Source organism: Eulemur rufifrons, chromosome 2, assembly GCF_041146395.1.
Source record: "Eulemur rufifrons isolate Redbay chromosome 2, OSU_ERuf_1, whole genome shotgun sequence".
Lineage (NCBI taxonomy): Eukaryota > Metazoa > Chordata > Mammalia > Primates > Lemuridae > Eulemur > Eulemur rufifrons.
The window spans coordinates 40,829,922-40,847,201 of NC_090984.1; the positions used below are offsets into that span (position 1 = coordinate 40,829,922).

The following is a 17,280-nucleotide window of genomic DNA, read 5'->3' on the forward strand; positions in this document are numbered from 1 at the left end:
TTTGCAATTCTTCCCCTACCCCCATACACACACACACACACACCAGCATCACTTGGAAGCTTGTTAGACATCCTACTGAATCAGAAACTCTGGGGTAGAGCCCAGTAACCTGAGTTCTAACAAATCCTTGAGGTTATTCTAATGCATACTAAAGTTTGAGAAGCACAGCCCAAAATATGCAGCGTGGGTTTGTTATATGTGTGGGTATGTGCACACATGCCACATGTTATTATGTTAAATAACATTTTAAACATACTGTAAATGTAACAAACATAATAAAACAAGCCCAGTAAAAACTAGTAGGGGTCCTTCTGTCACAGCAGGGTGTGGAGGTGTAGATATAAAAGATATCTCTAATTCTTTGGTTCACCTCCTGGTGCCAGCCCAGTGGATAATCAGGGGTGCCACAGAAACCCTGCTCTTCCTCTTTCTAGCTATGAAATACCCTAATTTGCCAAGGAGATGTTCTCCAGTCCCACAGCTCCCTCCCCTCTGCCTTAGGCACTTGGCAGTAAATTCAGAGGAGTCAAGATGGAGGAGGCTCTGTCCATTAGTGCTAAAGAGCTCCGAGCCAGTAATCTGATCCTTTCTCTGCTCTCACCCAACTTCCTCTTTCATCATAAGCACAGAACAAAACCCTCCACCTCCAGCAGTGAACCCCTCTGAGCCTGCCCCAACCCCTGACACACGCTCTTCTCCTCTGCCAGACTGTGACAATCACTGTAGTGGGATTTTACAGGGGGAGGGAGAGGAAGGTTTCCTGGACCTTCCCCAGTTCCACAGAAAGATCCCACAAAGCAGGCTTTCCTAGACCTGAGATCACAGGCATCACCTGTTCTTCTTGCAGTACAGATTGCCAGGACATTCCCCTAAAATTCTGATTTATTCAGTCTGTGCTTTAGTCAGTCAGTATGGAGTGATTCTCTTAATCTTGGAAAGTTTTAAAATACTATCCTAGGACCAAGTGGCACGCCAACTTTATTGGGCATCTAAATTACCTGGAAGCTTGCTTAAAATCCTGGTTTGTGAATCCCACTCTCAGGGAATCTATTTCAGTAGGTCTAGGATGGGGTTCTGGAATGTGTACTTTGAAGAAACTGCTCCTTCATGCTCCCAGGTGATGTTGATGTATTTGGACCACACCTTAATTAAAGCTCGTGCTCCGGACTCTTGGGCCCTCCTTACTCAGAATGTGGTCCTGGACCAGCAACTGGGCATCACCTGGGAACTTGTTAGATGGTCAGAATCTCAGGCCCCACCCTGACCTGCTGAATCAGAATTTTTACCTTAACAAGATGTCCATGTAATCCTAGCACTCTGGGAGGCTGAGGCAGGAGGATCCCTTGAAGTCAGGAGTTAGAGACCAGCCTGAGCAAGAGTGAGACCCTATCTCTACTAAAAATAGAAAACTTAGCCAGGTGTGGTGGTGCATGCCTATAGTCCCAGCTACTCAGGAGGCTGAGGCAGGAGGATTGCTTGAGCCCAGGAGTTTGAGGTTGCTGTGAGTTAGGCTGACACCACAGCACACTAGCCCAGGTGACAGACTGAGACTGTCTCAAAAAAAAAAAAAAAATTTATATATATATATATATATATATATATATATACACACACACACACACACACACACACACACACAACAAGATGTCCAGGTGATTTAAATCTGAGAAGCACTGATTTAGACTAACGGTTCTCAGCTTTGGGTATGTGTTAGCATCACCTGGGGAGCTTTCAAAAATCCCAGGCTTAGGCTTCTGCTAGACTAAATAAATCAGTATCTCTGGAGATGGGTCCTAAGTACCAATGCTTTTAAAGTTTCTCAGTGGTTCCCATTTATAGTCAAGACTAAAAACTTCTGAGGGTCCTCCCAGCCTCTCCCACTGCAGAATCCAGGCCAGCCCTGAAGCCCGGGAGAAAGGAATGATACCCTCACCCATGGATCCAGGGCCCCGGTAGCCAGAGGTCCTACCCAAAAAAATCTGACTTGGTAGTTGCCAGAAGAAAAAGAAATAAAATGAGGCCAGGCATGGTGGCTTACACCTGTAATCTCAGCACTTTGGGAGGCTGTGGTGGGAGGCTAACTGGAGGCCAGGAGTTTGAGACCAGCCTGGGCAACATAGCAAGACTGCATCTTTACAAAAAATTTAAAACTTAGCCAGGTGTGGTGACACTTGCCTGTAGTCCTGGCTACTCGGGAGGCTGAGGCAGGAGGGTTGCCTGAGCCCAGGAGTTTGAGATTGCAGAGAGCTATCATTGTGCTACTGCACTCCCACCTGGGTGACAGAGTGAGACCACATCTCTAATTTAAAAAAGAGAGAGAAACAAAAAGGGATTTCATTTCACCTTATTTATAAAGCATTCTTCATCTGAGTCCTCCATCCCTTAAATTTGAATTTCTTCAAGACTATTCCCCTGGGGTCATCTCATTAATTTCTTTTTTTTTCTTTTTAAGTTGGGTTTTTTTTTTTTTTTTTTTTGAGACAGAGTCTTGTTCTGTTGCCCAGGCTAGAGTGCCATGGCATCAGCCTAGCTCACAGCAACCTCAAACTCCTGGGCTCGAGCAATCCTCCTGCCTCAGCCTCCCGAGTAGCTGGGACTACAGGCATGTGCCACCATGCCCGGCTAACTTTTTTCTATATATATATATTTAGCTGTCCATATAATTTCTTTCTATTTTTAGTAGAGATGGGGTCTCGCTCTTGCTCAGGCTGGTCTCGAACTCTTGAGCTCAAACAATCCGCCCGCCTCGGCCTCCCAGCGTGCTAGGATTACAGGTGTGAGCCACCATGCCCGGCCTCATTAATTTCTTCTTATGGTTTCCACTGCACAGACTCTGTGGATATTTGCTGACATTATCCATAAATCTTATCTTTATCTCCTCTATATTTAACTAAGGCATATGTGGACCAGTCACCACTCAGATTTAGCAAGGAAGGACACAGGCAGTGTACTTCTGCCCTCTCATACCCAGTGCCCCCACCTGGGCATCTAATCTAGGTGGGGGGGCTGATTACCCTACTCCCAACCCATCTCAGTGTCCCAGCCCAGCCCACCTTCTGCTCCTCCAGCTCCATTTCTCCGGCCTGCTCCCCGCCTGGCCCTGACGACCTTCTGACTCAGTCATAGGAGCGGTGGCAGGACAGCTTCCTTTGCCCAGGGCTTAGCCAACCTTTCTTAAATTCTAAGTGACACTTCAGAAATATCCCCACTGTGCCATTAAATTGCTTCAAAATAACTACTCAGTAAAGGGAGTAAAGCTGTCTCATGGAACTTCATCCTATGTACACATTTTTGAAAGTTAAAGACTTGTGTCTTGGGTGTCTCTATTTTCCATGGAGCCACATCCAACTTACTTATCCAACAAGGATGCTGAGTATGCCAAAGAAATAACCCGTGTTCTAGTCTTTTATGGGCTGTGTGAGAGAGATGGGCAGGTAAGTAACTAATTATATTGAGGGGAGGTGCTCTGTGGGCACAGGAGACGGCAACTCCGTCTGGGTGGGAGAGGGGCTGAAGAAGGCTTAGCAGAAAAGGAGATGCTTGAGGCTGGCCTCGCTTACATAGGGAATTTTTTGTATGGAAAAGAGAAAAGGAAAGACATTCTGGATGGAGGGAACATCCTGAGCAAAGGAACAGAGGTGGGAAAGTTCACAATGAAGGAATGACTTCTGAGCAGTGTGGCAGGAGTGACGGGTAGTGGGCGAGGAGCGGCGGGAGGTGAGATGGAAAGGTGGGTGGGGGCAGAGCGTCAAGGTCTTTGAATGTCAAGGTAGCGCAGACTCCAAGGGCTTTCCTCCTGGGCTTCTGGGGACCCTTGCAGAACTATTTGTATAATGCATGCCTTAGGAGAATAGCATTTACAATTTGATTTTACAGACAACTTTCCAGAAGTGCAAACAAGAAAAACCTCACCAATTTGAAATTAATTGTAGAAAATGTATGGTGCCTTAGTGAAAAGTCAACATTGTAGGTTATTTTTAAAGGAATTCTATTTTATATCTTCCAATTGCTGTGAATATTATAAAGTGATATATACAGCTATTAATTACAAAAATGGATCAATAAACTAAGACTTACAATTCACAATGGGCCTATATGAGATAAAAATGCATAATAAACATGTAATTCATCAAGTATGCCATACCTTGGACCATTCTGTATAATAATTATCATAACTAGGGCACCCACATCACGTATTTCCAATTATGGGGGTCCAGACCATAGACGGTCTTTTTAAAGTGAGAGATACTGATGTAATAAAACTCCAGCAGATCAGGCTCTAACGGAGGTTTAGGAATTTAGATATCAAAATTCTTGAGCCAAGCTTTCAGAAAGAGCCATATTACTCCCTCTGCCAGCAGCCAAAGGAGCAGGTGCAGGGCAGTTGCTTCTCTGCCCACCAGCTCCTTTGAGGCTGTGACACAGGGAGAGCGCTTTGTGGAGGGGAGGTCAGGTTGGTGGGTGTCTCTCCCTGTGAGTGTGAGCAAGCCCGCGCCGCGCTCAGGAGAGTGTGTGCGTGTGCGTGTGAACAGCAAGCAGGAGGACGGTGCCAGTGTCATTGGGTATGGCATACATTCCTTCAACGGGATTCCCAGCTACCTCTCCAGCTCAGCTTCAGCCTGTGCTGGAGAACAGAACAAAGGAGGAAAGACAAAGGCAGGTAGAACCTGCCTCACATGGTGGTTGTGAGGCCCTGTAAGGAAGTTAGCAAGTGGGATCCTGTTCCACCCCCAGCCCAGGGCCCAGGCCACCTCTGCCCTGCTTTTATCACATGGCCCAGGGATCCCACCCCTCCTGGGCTACAGCTGTGGGACTGTCCTTGGAGAAGAGAGGTCCTCCGCACTGTTTTACACGCTGACTGGGGAAGGACTGAAGAAGTAGTGGTGGTGGGGAGGGGAGGGGCAGTGGTGAGAAGCCTGGGTGACCCCTCTGTCCTGAGTGTGACAGGGCAGACCCCTCCTGCGTTAGCCAGAGCCCCCTGCTCCCCATCTTTCCTCTTCCATCTGGTCGGCTGTTTCCTTCAGCCTCCTCTCAAAGCTGGTTTCCACATGGAGACAGATGCCCTGTGCTCCCCGCACCCCTCCTGACACTAGACCCTCTCTGTCCCCCAGGCCAGCATAGGCATGCTGTCCCCTCTGCTGCCCAAACAACCTTAGTCTCCACTCCCATGCAGCTCACTCTCCCGGAATGACAGCGGAGACAGGCCTGCCTGAGAACCCGCCTGCTGCCCTGCTGACCAGGGCTCCCCACCCGCTGCTCCAGCTCCTGCCCCTGCCTAACCCCCCAGGGGGAGGGTTTTCAGGACGTGTCCACCGTTGCTCCCTCTGCTTCCAGAGCCCAGTAGAGTTGGAGGCCCAGGTCCCCGACTAGCCAGCTGTGTGCCCAAGGGAAAGTCACCTACCCTCCCTGACAGTGTTCTGTCTACAGGGAAAGGAAGAAGACCCATTTCTGCCTCACTTGAGTTTTGTGGGGATCACAGGGAAGGTTTTTATGGCTCTTTAATCTCCATAGCAGGGGATACTGGCCTGGAAAATGGGCTCGGGAACAGATCTGCAAGTTTATTCCCATAGATCCCCCTGTATGTGTCTCTGTCTCTCCCTGCCTTGTTTTCCTGAAATCTGTTCATTTGGATGCTTGCCCATCCAGATATATTATCTCATAGAGTTTACTTTGAAAAGCAGCTTCCGCTGACAAGAGAGGGTCTTGGGGGCTCAGTGCACATAACAGTCAACCAGCTCTTGTCCTTGCCACAGCCCAACAGAGGCAGGTGGGGGCGAGACCAGAGGGCTCAGCCCATGTGCGTGCCCAGCTGCTGCTGCATTAGCACCTTGGTGGAGATACAATTTACATACCATACAATTCACCCACTTAAAGTGTATAATTTATCACACAGCTGGCCCATCAAAAAAAAATAATAATAAAGTGTATAATTCAGTGATTTTTAGTGTAGTCACAGAGCTGTGCTACCATCACCACAGTCAATTTTAGAACATTTTTATCACTCCCCCAAAAAACGAAAGCCAGTACCCATTAGCAGTCACTCGCATTTCCCACCACCACCCCCCTAGCCAGAGGCAACCACCAAGCCACAGATTTGCCTATCCTGGCGCAGATGCTTGCCCCAGGTTCCCCTGAGCAGGGTAGGCAGGAATGTTGCTGCCAAGCTGTTGGAATCTGGGTAGCAGCCCTGGGCTGGCACCCCCACCAGTCCCCGGAGGTGCTGGAGCAGCAGCGGAGCTGAGGGCCTTAACAGCTGCCTGGATCTTCCTCCTCTAAATCCAGCCAGACCTCCCCTGAGTGACTCGGGCATCACAGGCTTACCTGCTCAGGAACACTTGGTCCTGCGTGGGTTGCAGTTTTCAGCATTGGCATTGGCCTTGAGGGTGAAGAGATCGGGTCTCCAGCAGGCCCTTATGGAAATGCCAAGCTGTCTTTAGATGGCAAGGCAGTGGGCATCTCAGCCTTTGCCCTTTACTTCTCTGGCCCACTCCCCCTGAGATGACGTTAGGACGACATACACTGGGCAGTTGTTTGGAGGGAGAAGATACTTGGCCGGGGTATAAGGACTCACCGAATGCAAGGCACACATGAGTGGGTAAGCAGTTGGCATACAGCTCTAGCCAGCTCTGTGGCCGCTGAGAGCTGTGTGATCGTGGGCAAGTCCCTCACCTTTGTGCTTAGAGAACCCAGCTGCAAAATGAAGGACAATGGCTTCTTACCTCACGGGATGGTAATAAGCATTAAATAAGGTAACATATGTACTGTGGTTTGAATGTGTCAAATTTTAGATGTTAGAAAGTTAATCCCCAAATCCATATGTTGGTAGTATTTGGAGGGATGTACCCACAGGGCTGGGCTTGAGCTTGTGTCTTCGGAGTCCAGGTTCATCTAAGAAGTTGTACTATACACTCATCTGGACTTATAAATGTCTCCCAGGCCCATATGTCTATGCCTACATATTCCCAGACAAACTCTTAGCAGATTCTTGCATAATTCAATCAGCACGTTAGATGTAGTGAAGTCCTTTGTGTCATTAAGTCAGGAAAATGGATATAAGTTGATATACAAACGCTTGACTGACAGCTGATTCTAGGATGTTATTATATTCTGTGTTTCATAAAGTGTGTTCTACGACAGGACTCCTGAAACTCTAGGTAGTGAAGGACTAGTTGTTTGTTGGTTTGTTTCTAATTTCCATCTGTCCTGGACCAATAGTTTTGATAATATAATATAAAATGTATTACTAGAAAAATAATCACACACTGGAATGTTACAGCAATGTAAAAACTGCCATAACCATTTCTAATTGCTTGTTTTCAGTGTTCTGTACTGACCTTATTGCAGGTCAGTAACAGTTCACAGGGCAGCACAGGTCTGCCAACCACATCTTGAGAAAAGCTGTTGTAAGGAACACCATTCCTGAGCAAAATTCCCTGAATAAAGAGTTTCTTGGTCAAATAAGTTTGGGAAACCCTATAAGCTAAAAAATGTTGATACACATTATCATATTAAAGGCTCTGAGAAGTCCTACCTTAAAGAAGCTAGTTTACTCATTAATGAACAGTGCTTCCCAAACCAACTTGATGTCACAACTCATTGTTCACAAAATACCTTTCAACCTCCTTGTTCAATTTCTTGAAACATACTTGGCTCTGCCTGGCCTACTATGGGCAAAACACAATCCCCAGGCATGTCTGAAGTATAGGCCTCTGTCCTTTGCCCACACTCTCATGGTCTTTTCTTTTTCTTCTTCTTTATAATCTTTTATTCCCGTGGTGCACAGAGTCATGCTCTGACTTTTACCATTTTCCATGCCTACTTCTGCCTCCCCCATAGTACTCACTAAGGTCAACCTCACTCATAAAGATCAAAGTTACCTGTTTGAAACCACCCTCCCTGCACTTCACCACTGCACCCTGCAAACCCATCTGCTTGCCCACCTTCGTAGAGGAGACTCATGATAGGTCTAGTCCATCTTTAGTACTACCTTTCACAAACAGCGGGCATCCCCTTCCCCTTAATCCAGCTGTACGATAAATATTTTTCCATTGTTTAGAGACAGGGTCTCTCTATGTTGCCCAGGCAGGCCTCGAACTCCTGGGCTCAAGCAATCCTCCCACCTTGGCCTCCCAAGTGACTGGGACTATAGGCACGTGCCACCATGTCCAGCTTCCCTATTGGAAATTGTATACCCACAGAAAAATATCACTTTCACGTAAAACACGTGCATTTTTGTTCCTCTTATGATGTTCTGCTCCCATTCCCCCACTCTCCTCTCTACTGTGCACACTTGTGTGGACGCTCATAGCCTCCAGCTGGGGACTTCCCACCTTATCATGGTAATCTCCACCCTGAATTGAAGTCCGTGGAAATTCCAAAGCATTGCTCTCACTGGTATTCTCCTAACAGCTCTAACAGTCCCGAGACAGCTTCTAGAAGTGCGATTTTATTTCTCTGGGTTGTTCCTCTAGCCCCTCTGGTCACCCAGTGACTCTCAAAAAGCTTTAGTCTGCTCTCCATTTCACTTACAGCTCTGCCTTCTCGTTCAGCAACCCCAACTTCTGCAGTTTTCTTCAGACGTGACCACATCTATTTATTCACAGACACGCTCCGCCCTCAGCACCCACAGGGATACCGAGCTCCCCTTACCCCCAGGCACTGTGCCACGATGCTCTGGAGATACAGAATGAGTCACCCAGGGTCCCTGCTCCAAGAGAATCTCACTTCTCAAGTTCTGACATTGTAACATCTACAGTGCTTGATCTCTGGGGGCAGGAACTGCCAAACTGCATTTTCCCCAGCATTAGCATTGTGTGAGACATTAATCGACAGTCTCCACCAAAAAGAGTTCTGGGGTTAAATAAATTAGAAAAACAGAACTGTCTGTGCTCACGTATGTAGTGAATTTTGAGGAAAAGCCTATATATAATAGGTTTTCTAAATGTCCTTGACCTGCAAATCATCTTTTCAAGGAACTCTGGTTTGAGATAGTGTCACTCCTCTGAGGCCGCTTGGGAAACGCTGGCTCAGGGGTAGCTTCAGCCAACTCAGTCCCGCCAAATGCTGAGGACCAAATTGAAGTCATTCAAACATACGTCCTGGTTAAGTGGAAATGGATACCTTTTTGTCATTTCTCTTAGCTCTGCCTCTTGAATGATATAAGTTGAGTCTGTACCCAATGCTGTTAGTTACTTTTCCATAGGTATGTGTTTTGTGTAATCTACCACTCAGATCCCTAAGAACTGCCAAGTCTGTATTTCCAGCCCAGACCTCTCCCTTGAGCTCCAGGGGGCAGAAGAACGCTATTTGGGGAATCTCACCTGGTTCAGGATATATAGCTCAACACTCTGAGGGAATTGGGCTTTTAATTCTTTCATTATGTTGGTGCTGCACCTCATGGTGAGCAAAGGGCATAGCCAGTGTCCTATAGGATATGTTATAAAAGGTACCATAAGGCCTGGCTTGCCTAAAAATCTCTCTTTTATAACTGAGTAGGAAATTCCTACTCTTATATTAACTAATGATTGGGCCAGTATCCCTTAAGTGGCCTGAATGCACTTCAGGCCCTGGGCAAGCTGGTGCATCTCTAGAAGAGAATTTCCATGTCTACTTATTTTTATCTGATCCCTTTAAAATTTCTTTACTTTATGTGTGCTTTATAATGTGCATAATATAATTGTGCAGTAACACATGTATATAATTTGTAAATAAATAATATAAGGAAGTGGGCACTCAAAACATTGTTTACTAAGTAGCACATTGTTTAAACAATTTGGAGACCCTTAGATTGGGACTTCAAAGGCCAGAGGCTTCTTCAGCTTTCACCTGTTAGCTGTCCAGCTGATCCCTTTTAGACTCAATTAGCCTCTTAATATTCTCTCAGCAGCAGACTTCAAAAATACTTTGAGGGCTACAACCACTTCTTGATGACAATACCTTGCATTTGTAAAGTTAGCATAAACTTTTAGATATACTATCTCATACCACAACCCAGCAAGTTACGTTTTGTTTGTTTGTTTTAGAGATAGGGTTTCTCTCTGTCACCCAGGCTGGAGTGCTATGGTGCAATCATAGGTCCTTGTAACCTCGAAGTCCTCGGCTCAAGAGATCCTCCCACCTCAGCCTCCCAAGTACCTGGGACCACAGGCATGTACCACAATGCCTGGCTAATTTTTTTATTTTTTGTAGAAGCAGGGTCTCGCTATGTTGCCCAGGCTGGACTCAAACTCCTGGGCTCAAGTGATGCTCCTGCCTTGGCCTCCCAAAGTGCTGGGATTACAGGCATGAGCCACCAGGCCTAGCCTAAGATGGGTATTCTTATGTCCATTTTGCAGATGGAGAAATAAAATTCAAAGCAGTAAGTTTATTTAGCCACAGCCTTACCCATGCCTGGGTCTCTCAGAATTCCACTCACATCCCAATTCTCCATCCTTTTATTATGCTTCCTTTCCTCCTAGCTCCCTACAGTGCTCAAATCAAAGGTCAGCAGACAGAAAGCAGGCCATGAAGAATGGCCAACAAATTTATGGGCTCTGGCTTTCTACTCTTGATTCTCCCAGGTAATTTGTTCTAACATCGTCTGTGTTTCTTTACAGCATGCAAAAGGAAAGAGCAAGAACATGGGAAGGATAGAGGCAACACACCCAAAAAGCCCAGGTTGGTCTTCACAGATGTCCAGCGTCGAACTCTACATGCAATATTCAAGGAAAATAAGCGCCCATCCAAAGAATTGCAAATCACCATTTCCCAGCAGCTGGGGTTGGAGCTGAGCACCGTCAGCAACTTCTTCATGAACGCAAGGAGGAGGAGTCTGGACAAGTGGCAGGACGAGGGCAGCTCCAATTCAGGCAACTCATCTTCTTCATCAAGCACTTGTACCAAAGCATGAAGGAAGAACCACGAACTAAAACCTCGGTGGAAAAGCTTTAAATAAAAAAGAAAAAAATTTTTAAAAGACCGGGACTTCAAAATAGCAGGTTTATTCTTAGAAATATTTGAAGAAAAAAAGTGTTATTTATAGTCCAAAGAAACCAAAGACTTAGCTCACCTGCATTCTGACTTTGTTCGGAGACACACACTTCAGCGGGGCGACGACTTGGCAAGAAAAATGTTGAGCGGGAAACACCACTGGATCTCACACCTTCAATCTGTGATCATTGTCGCTGTGCTTGGCTGTTCAGTGGTTTGAAGCACAGTGATTTTGAGCCACTGAGTGGACATCTTTTAAGATCGGACTTTCTCATCTGTTCTACCACGCCATGAAGGTGTACGGAGTCTCAGTACTGTGCGTGGGTACGCACACGTGTGTGCACACACATACACACACACACACACACACACACCACCAGTGGTTAGAGACTTAGGCAGGGCTGGTCTTCAGGAAGAGTTGTGCTGTGGGAGTGCGACCAACGTGGTATGGGGTTGTCTGAGTTCATTGGATTAGGAGTGTGATTTTGCTCGTCTAGCCTAACGTTTGAACCTGCCAGGCCCGCAACCTAAATGCAGATTCAAACCCAGCAAAGAAAATTTGAATGACACCTAAACCAGTGCATTCTCTTTGTTTGTTAAGGAATGTTCAGATATTTTTTAAGAAATGAAACAAGAGTCCATCCATTAAAAAAAAAAAAAATCACCTAGGTACCAAAGAACACACTTAATATTATAGTGCAGGTATTTTATTGCAATGATTTTAATAACCAAAGCTATTTTTACACAAGATACTATGTAAAGTTATAACGTATGAACTGATCTAGCTGTAATACACATGCCACATAGAATCATGACTATTATTTATGACTCTTGAAGCATTTGAAATATGAGTTTTCAGAACTGGCAAGAAAGAATGTAGCTTCAGGGAAGCAATTAATATCATGGCAGAGAGGTCGATGCAGTACACATGTACATCCAGACAGCACACTCCTTTCCAGGGTCCATAAATGCCACTTAAGTAGAGAGACAGATAGGATTTCATAATCTGTTCCTAGCTGAGAAAACCTGCGGATCCTTCCAAAGTAGGACCCCATTTGTACGCTAGAAAACTAAGTTTAACAGGGTAGGTAACTAAATTAAAAAAATCTGTTCGACGTAATGCTTTTTAGTAAGAGACTACTAAATAAAGAACTCTATACTTAGGTTAATTTGACTTAAATTTGCTTTATGTATTTGGCACCAAATACCTTTTTAAAATACAAACACAAGTAAGTAGATGAATATCATTATTAAAATGAACTATCTAGTATTTGTAACCATCCTAAAAAGTAACCAAACTGATTTTCTTGCCAATCCCAGGCATTTTATGATTTGGACATCAACAGGACAGCAAGTGCGACTGAGAAACGGTAGAACTGGTGGAACTGCATAGAAAATGTCCAGTGGAAGACAAGACTTTTGGTTCTAAGTGTTCATTTATTTCACTAAGAATAGCCTTCGTAGAATTCTACATTCTTTCTTGCTACTGCATTAAGCTGGAAATTGTATAGTATAGATTCCACTTTCTAACAGGGACAGATAAGATACTAGACCTGAGCTTCCAAATACAAAATTTTAAATTTCTATTTTTTCAAATCACTTAACCGGGGTTGTAGAAATCAAGGCAAAAAAATATATATATAATAAAGTTGTATTAGTAGTACCCCAGGGAATCAATTAATCAGAAAAATCATCTCTGAATTCATTTGGGTTGTAATTTATATAAGTAGATGCCTATTGTACCATCAGGTAAAGAATTGGATACTCTTAGTTAATTATCACACCTAACTAGAAACATAAAATTAAATATCCTGACAATAAGTTGTTTATTGAGATGCATCAAAATGCCAAGGAAAAAAATTAAATCATCTTGATGCTAACTCCTAGCATCAAATCTGAGCATCTTGTCTACGTCTAAAACAGGCAGGTGCCTAGAGAGGTGAAGCTAAACCAACAAGCCATCTATTTGTGTCTCCTTCATGTCTGCCGTAGGATGAGAAAAGGAAACCAACATAGACTTCTCCTTTAATGAAATACTGCTTTTGCCTTGACATATTTTGTCTTAGTATTTTTTTTATTTCACCCAAAATTCCAGCTTAAATTTTTCCCTTCTAAATATGGCACAATTACAGTTCAGCTATTATAAGAGACCATTTAAATGGCCACCCTTCAAGATTTGCTAGAAATGTAATCTAGTCAATGACATAAACAAAAAGGAAGAAACTGATTAACATTTTCTCTCTCTCCAGGAATGGAGGGAGCCGAGGATACAGCAAATGTATTTATAATTTAGGAGGGAGGAAAGCCTTATTTATTTAAAACATGATCATTTAAAATGCAGGGAAATTCAAGCTATGTCTACACATAATCTTACTAAATTCAATACCCCGAGAAAAACAAGAGTTGAATTCAGACAACCATGTTTTTTGCTTAGTTTCTACTATATAACCCCCCAAATTAATCCAAATGCATGTTATATTTTCAGCCAATTATTTTGGTACTGTGTAGGCACAGTCTCAAAGAATATTACTTCATTTTTAATATCCCACCATAATTTTTTTTAAAAAACAACCAGTTATCCTGTTTGCTAACACCAAAGATAATTCTCATACCAGCATTGAATTTGCACCCATTATGCAATTTCAGGGCCTAGAGATATATTTTCTCATAAACAGATGCACAAATCAGAGCCTGAAAAGCAATTTTTTTACTTGACTGTGTAAGCATACTCACCACCTTTGATTTTTAGAAATCATAATGGACAAACTGAGCTTCTCACAAGCAATACACTTATTACATCAAGTATGACTGATTCTTTACTTGCTTTCGAACTGGCATGTAGAAAAAAATGCTTCCGTTCCTGTTTCGTAGCATTAATTTATGGCTTGGATTGTTTCACCTACATTCGACAGAGCAGATCACGTGCCATTTGTTCAACCATCATTTCTCAATCCCTTCATAGCATTCACCACCCCTCAAAAAATTATCTCACTCTTTTATTTGTAGGCTTGTTTATTCCAAAGCTGCACTTCAAATGATACTTTTTTTTTTTTTTTTTTAGTAGAATAGAAGTTAGCCTATTTTTGACCATAAATCATTCAGGGCCTCTCATGACTGGAAGCTTTCCTGAAAGAGGGCAGGGAGGAATGAAGTCTGGACATCCCAAAAACCCAGACTTCAGTAAATGTTCAGGGGAAAGAGTTCTGGATTTCAGAAGTAGAGTATTCCAGTTCCTATATGCAGCTGGAATAGACGCCAAAGACCAAAGAAAATATGTGGGGAACTCCAGAAGTTCTAAATGAACATGTCACTCACTGTGCCCCCCCTACCAAAAAAGCATAATTATTTTTTCAGGAAAATATAAAAGCACTACACTACTTTTGGACTCATTCCACTCCCATTGCTTACCCCAGGTGAATGACCCATCTTTGCAGGTTAAATGCAAACTCTGCTATACCAAAGAGTCCTAGGACATTTTCTCATGAGCTATAAAGGCATTTTCCCTAAGAAAGGTCCTCCCTTCTTTGTACATAAAGGATGAAAACTATGCATTTAGCAAACAAAGAGAAAGCACTTCTCCCTTTTCTATCTAGTTGTTTAGGGTGCATTCAAACACCAGAGGCTGTTTTGAGACACGTTTGGCCTTCTGGGTTATTCTTGTGGTGTGGTTAGCTTTACAGTACATTTGGTAACTATTTCCTAAATAGCAAGGACAGAGAAGCAGACGGTAAGAAATAGCTACTTCCACGTGTTAAAAAAAAAAAAAAAAAAAAAAAAAAGTGTAAAGATCTACTATTTATAGTGTGAACCAAAGACGCTACCTCACTCAATTTCCATTGGTGATTTTAATCACATTGATGATACCAAAGAATACCAAAGATATTTTCATGCACGGCCTTGGTCTGCAGAGGGAACTCCGCCCTTTCCCTTCCCCCACCTCCTCTCCCCTCCTCACTCTTCACTCAGTGTGTAAACTTGTCTTCATTCTTAATAAAGATACGATAATGATAACAACAACATTAGGAAATACTACTCTTATTACTGCTAGTTCTACTTGTGAATCTCTAGGCAAACATGTTGCAAACTTTGTAAACTCCTAGGACGAGTGCCTTGCTTGAACCAAAGTGTTAAACCGCTGTTGACCTCTTTCACCTTATACTCTTTGAATACCTCAGCCTCTTAGAAAGGCCACTAATGAAAAAAAAAAAAAAAAAAGGAATAATTATTCACCGTGGTGCTTTTTCCGTGCAACCATGCAATGAAACTTTCTTTGATACCAAAGGATGACTTTTTTTCCCAATTTCTTGCTGATAAACCAAAGCTCCTCCTCCTTGTTCCCTCTCAAGGTCCCCCTCCCCCACTTCACCGGGTCCCCCCACCAGGCAGGCCGTGCATCACTTTTACCAATTCCTCCAAATACCTCATAGTAATAAAGTTTTAGGGTTATGTTGTATAGAGAGTCTATGTGATAAGGCAGAACTTACTAGTTTGATAATTGTTAAGGTTACTTTAAAAAAAAAACTTTATAATTCTTATTTATTTTGTAGTTTGTATGTTTGGGATGTTCCCCCTCCCCTTTGGTTTGGGGTTTATTTTCTTGGCAGAACTGCTCTATTGCTCAAGGAAGACTTAATTTCTGGAAATGTTCCCCAGGTGGGTTAAGGGTTGTGTAAAAATGCAAGAATGGAATAAGAAGTGATTTTCATTTTGATGGTTACTTATGAAGTTTTTGTGTTTCGTAGAAAATTTTTTTCCACAGGGTAAAAAAAAATATATATATATATAATCTCCTTTTTGTGAAACTGGTTCCTATTTTTCTCTATAATGTGCTGTGATTTTTTTTAATTTAATTACATTTTATATGAGCTTATTTAATCACTGCTTTAATTTATGACTGTGTAGTTTTTAAAATGTATATAGTAGAATCGAAATGGCCAAAGCTTTATGTTACAATCTTTTTGTTCTTGATGCTAAGATAAGCTGAAGGCAAGAGCTTCTCTTAACTGCAGGGTGTATCTTTAGCTTTTTCTTAGTAGGCACTTCAAGGTGTGCTGCGAACACTGCCAGGCCCCCCTCAGACACTTGTACATGCCAAAATGAGCGTTCCAAGGTGGTCCTTTTTGTCATTTAGAAAGAAGACAGGCATTATTCATGTTCTTCCTTTAATTTATTCTTTTTTAGAAAAGATTACTTTGCAGGTAAGACCTGAAATTCCAAAGAATTTAAGAGTTTTTTAATATTTCAAAGCACTGGCATTTGTGAGATACTTTGCTACTCTTTTATTTTATTTTATTTTATTTTTTAACCATTCGCACGGGTATGAGAAGTAAAGAGTGTAAAAACTCAAAAGAGACAAGCTAACTTGAATTTGGAAATCCTCTACGTTTTCCCAGGTCTCTGAATTGCCTCAAGTCAGGGGCCAGAGCAATGGAGAGAACACAGTTCCTTTTGCGAAGCTCAAAGTATCACGGCTTCATGCCCTGAAAGACAAAGTCAAGGCTGATGGCGGCTGATCCGGCCCCTGCGCCTCTGGCCAGCTCATGGAAGCTGCAAAACACGATCAATTATCAATAGAATTTAAGGAAAAAAATCTGTCAAAGTTACATATCCCTCTCTACATCTGTTTCTTGGAATCTACTACCCAAGACTGCCCCCACCACTGCCCACACACCCCTGGCAAAATTGTAAGAATTATCCTCAAATGTCAGGGTCCCTGGGGTGAATGTACCCCAGGCCTATTTGAGTTTGTCTCTTCTCACTCTTTCATCTTCCCCCTAGTTTTCTTTCCTGCACTAGAGATGATCCCTGCCCCAGACTCCCTCACTCGAGGTAGTTCAGATACTTGGCCCTGCTTTAGATGAGCACATACATGGAATTCTCTACAGACTAGCGGCATCCACAGAAAAGCCGGTGCCCACTGTTTTGTTTTATTTGGCTGAAAAAAGTTGCTTCAACTACACGTCATAAACCCATAGATGTAAATACGATCCCTCTCAACACAAGAATTTTACCTTATTTTCTTTTGCAGGGGTGTTCGGGGGTGGGGAAGGAAAGGGAGGGCTTAGACTTCAGGTCAAATGTTACATTTTCTTAAGAACATGTTTATACTCATTATGTATTTTAATAGGGCAATAAATCTGCTCTGAGTTGCAGGATCACTCAGTGCTCTGTTGGTAAGCAATGACGAATTATTTGTTTTTAGTACAAATGCTGTGCAGCGAGTTGTAGAAAACCCCGGAAAATGGCTGAGGGAGTTGACTTTTACCATCCGCAGTGAAGCGCTGAGCAGAGCTGTATTCACAAGGTCACATT

General features: G+C 43.3%; 1 protein-coding gene across 2 annotated transcripts in view; it reads left to right on the top strand.

Annotated features, from left to right (window-relative positions):
* Positions 1-15,754, top strand: part of ONECUT1 (one cut homeobox 1) — a 34,886-nt gene extending 19,132 nt beyond the window's left edge. For both annotated transcript variants that reach the window (XM_069483572.1, XM_069483573.1), the window contains one exon: positions 10,596-15,754. In XM_069483572.1, the coding sequence (XP_069339673.1) occupies positions 10,596-10,888 (293 nt within the window). In that variant the 3' untranslated portion in view covers positions 10,889-15,754. The remainder of the gene's footprint in view (positions 1-10,595) is intronic.
* The last annotated feature ends 1,526 nt before the right edge of the window (positions 15,755-17,280 follow it).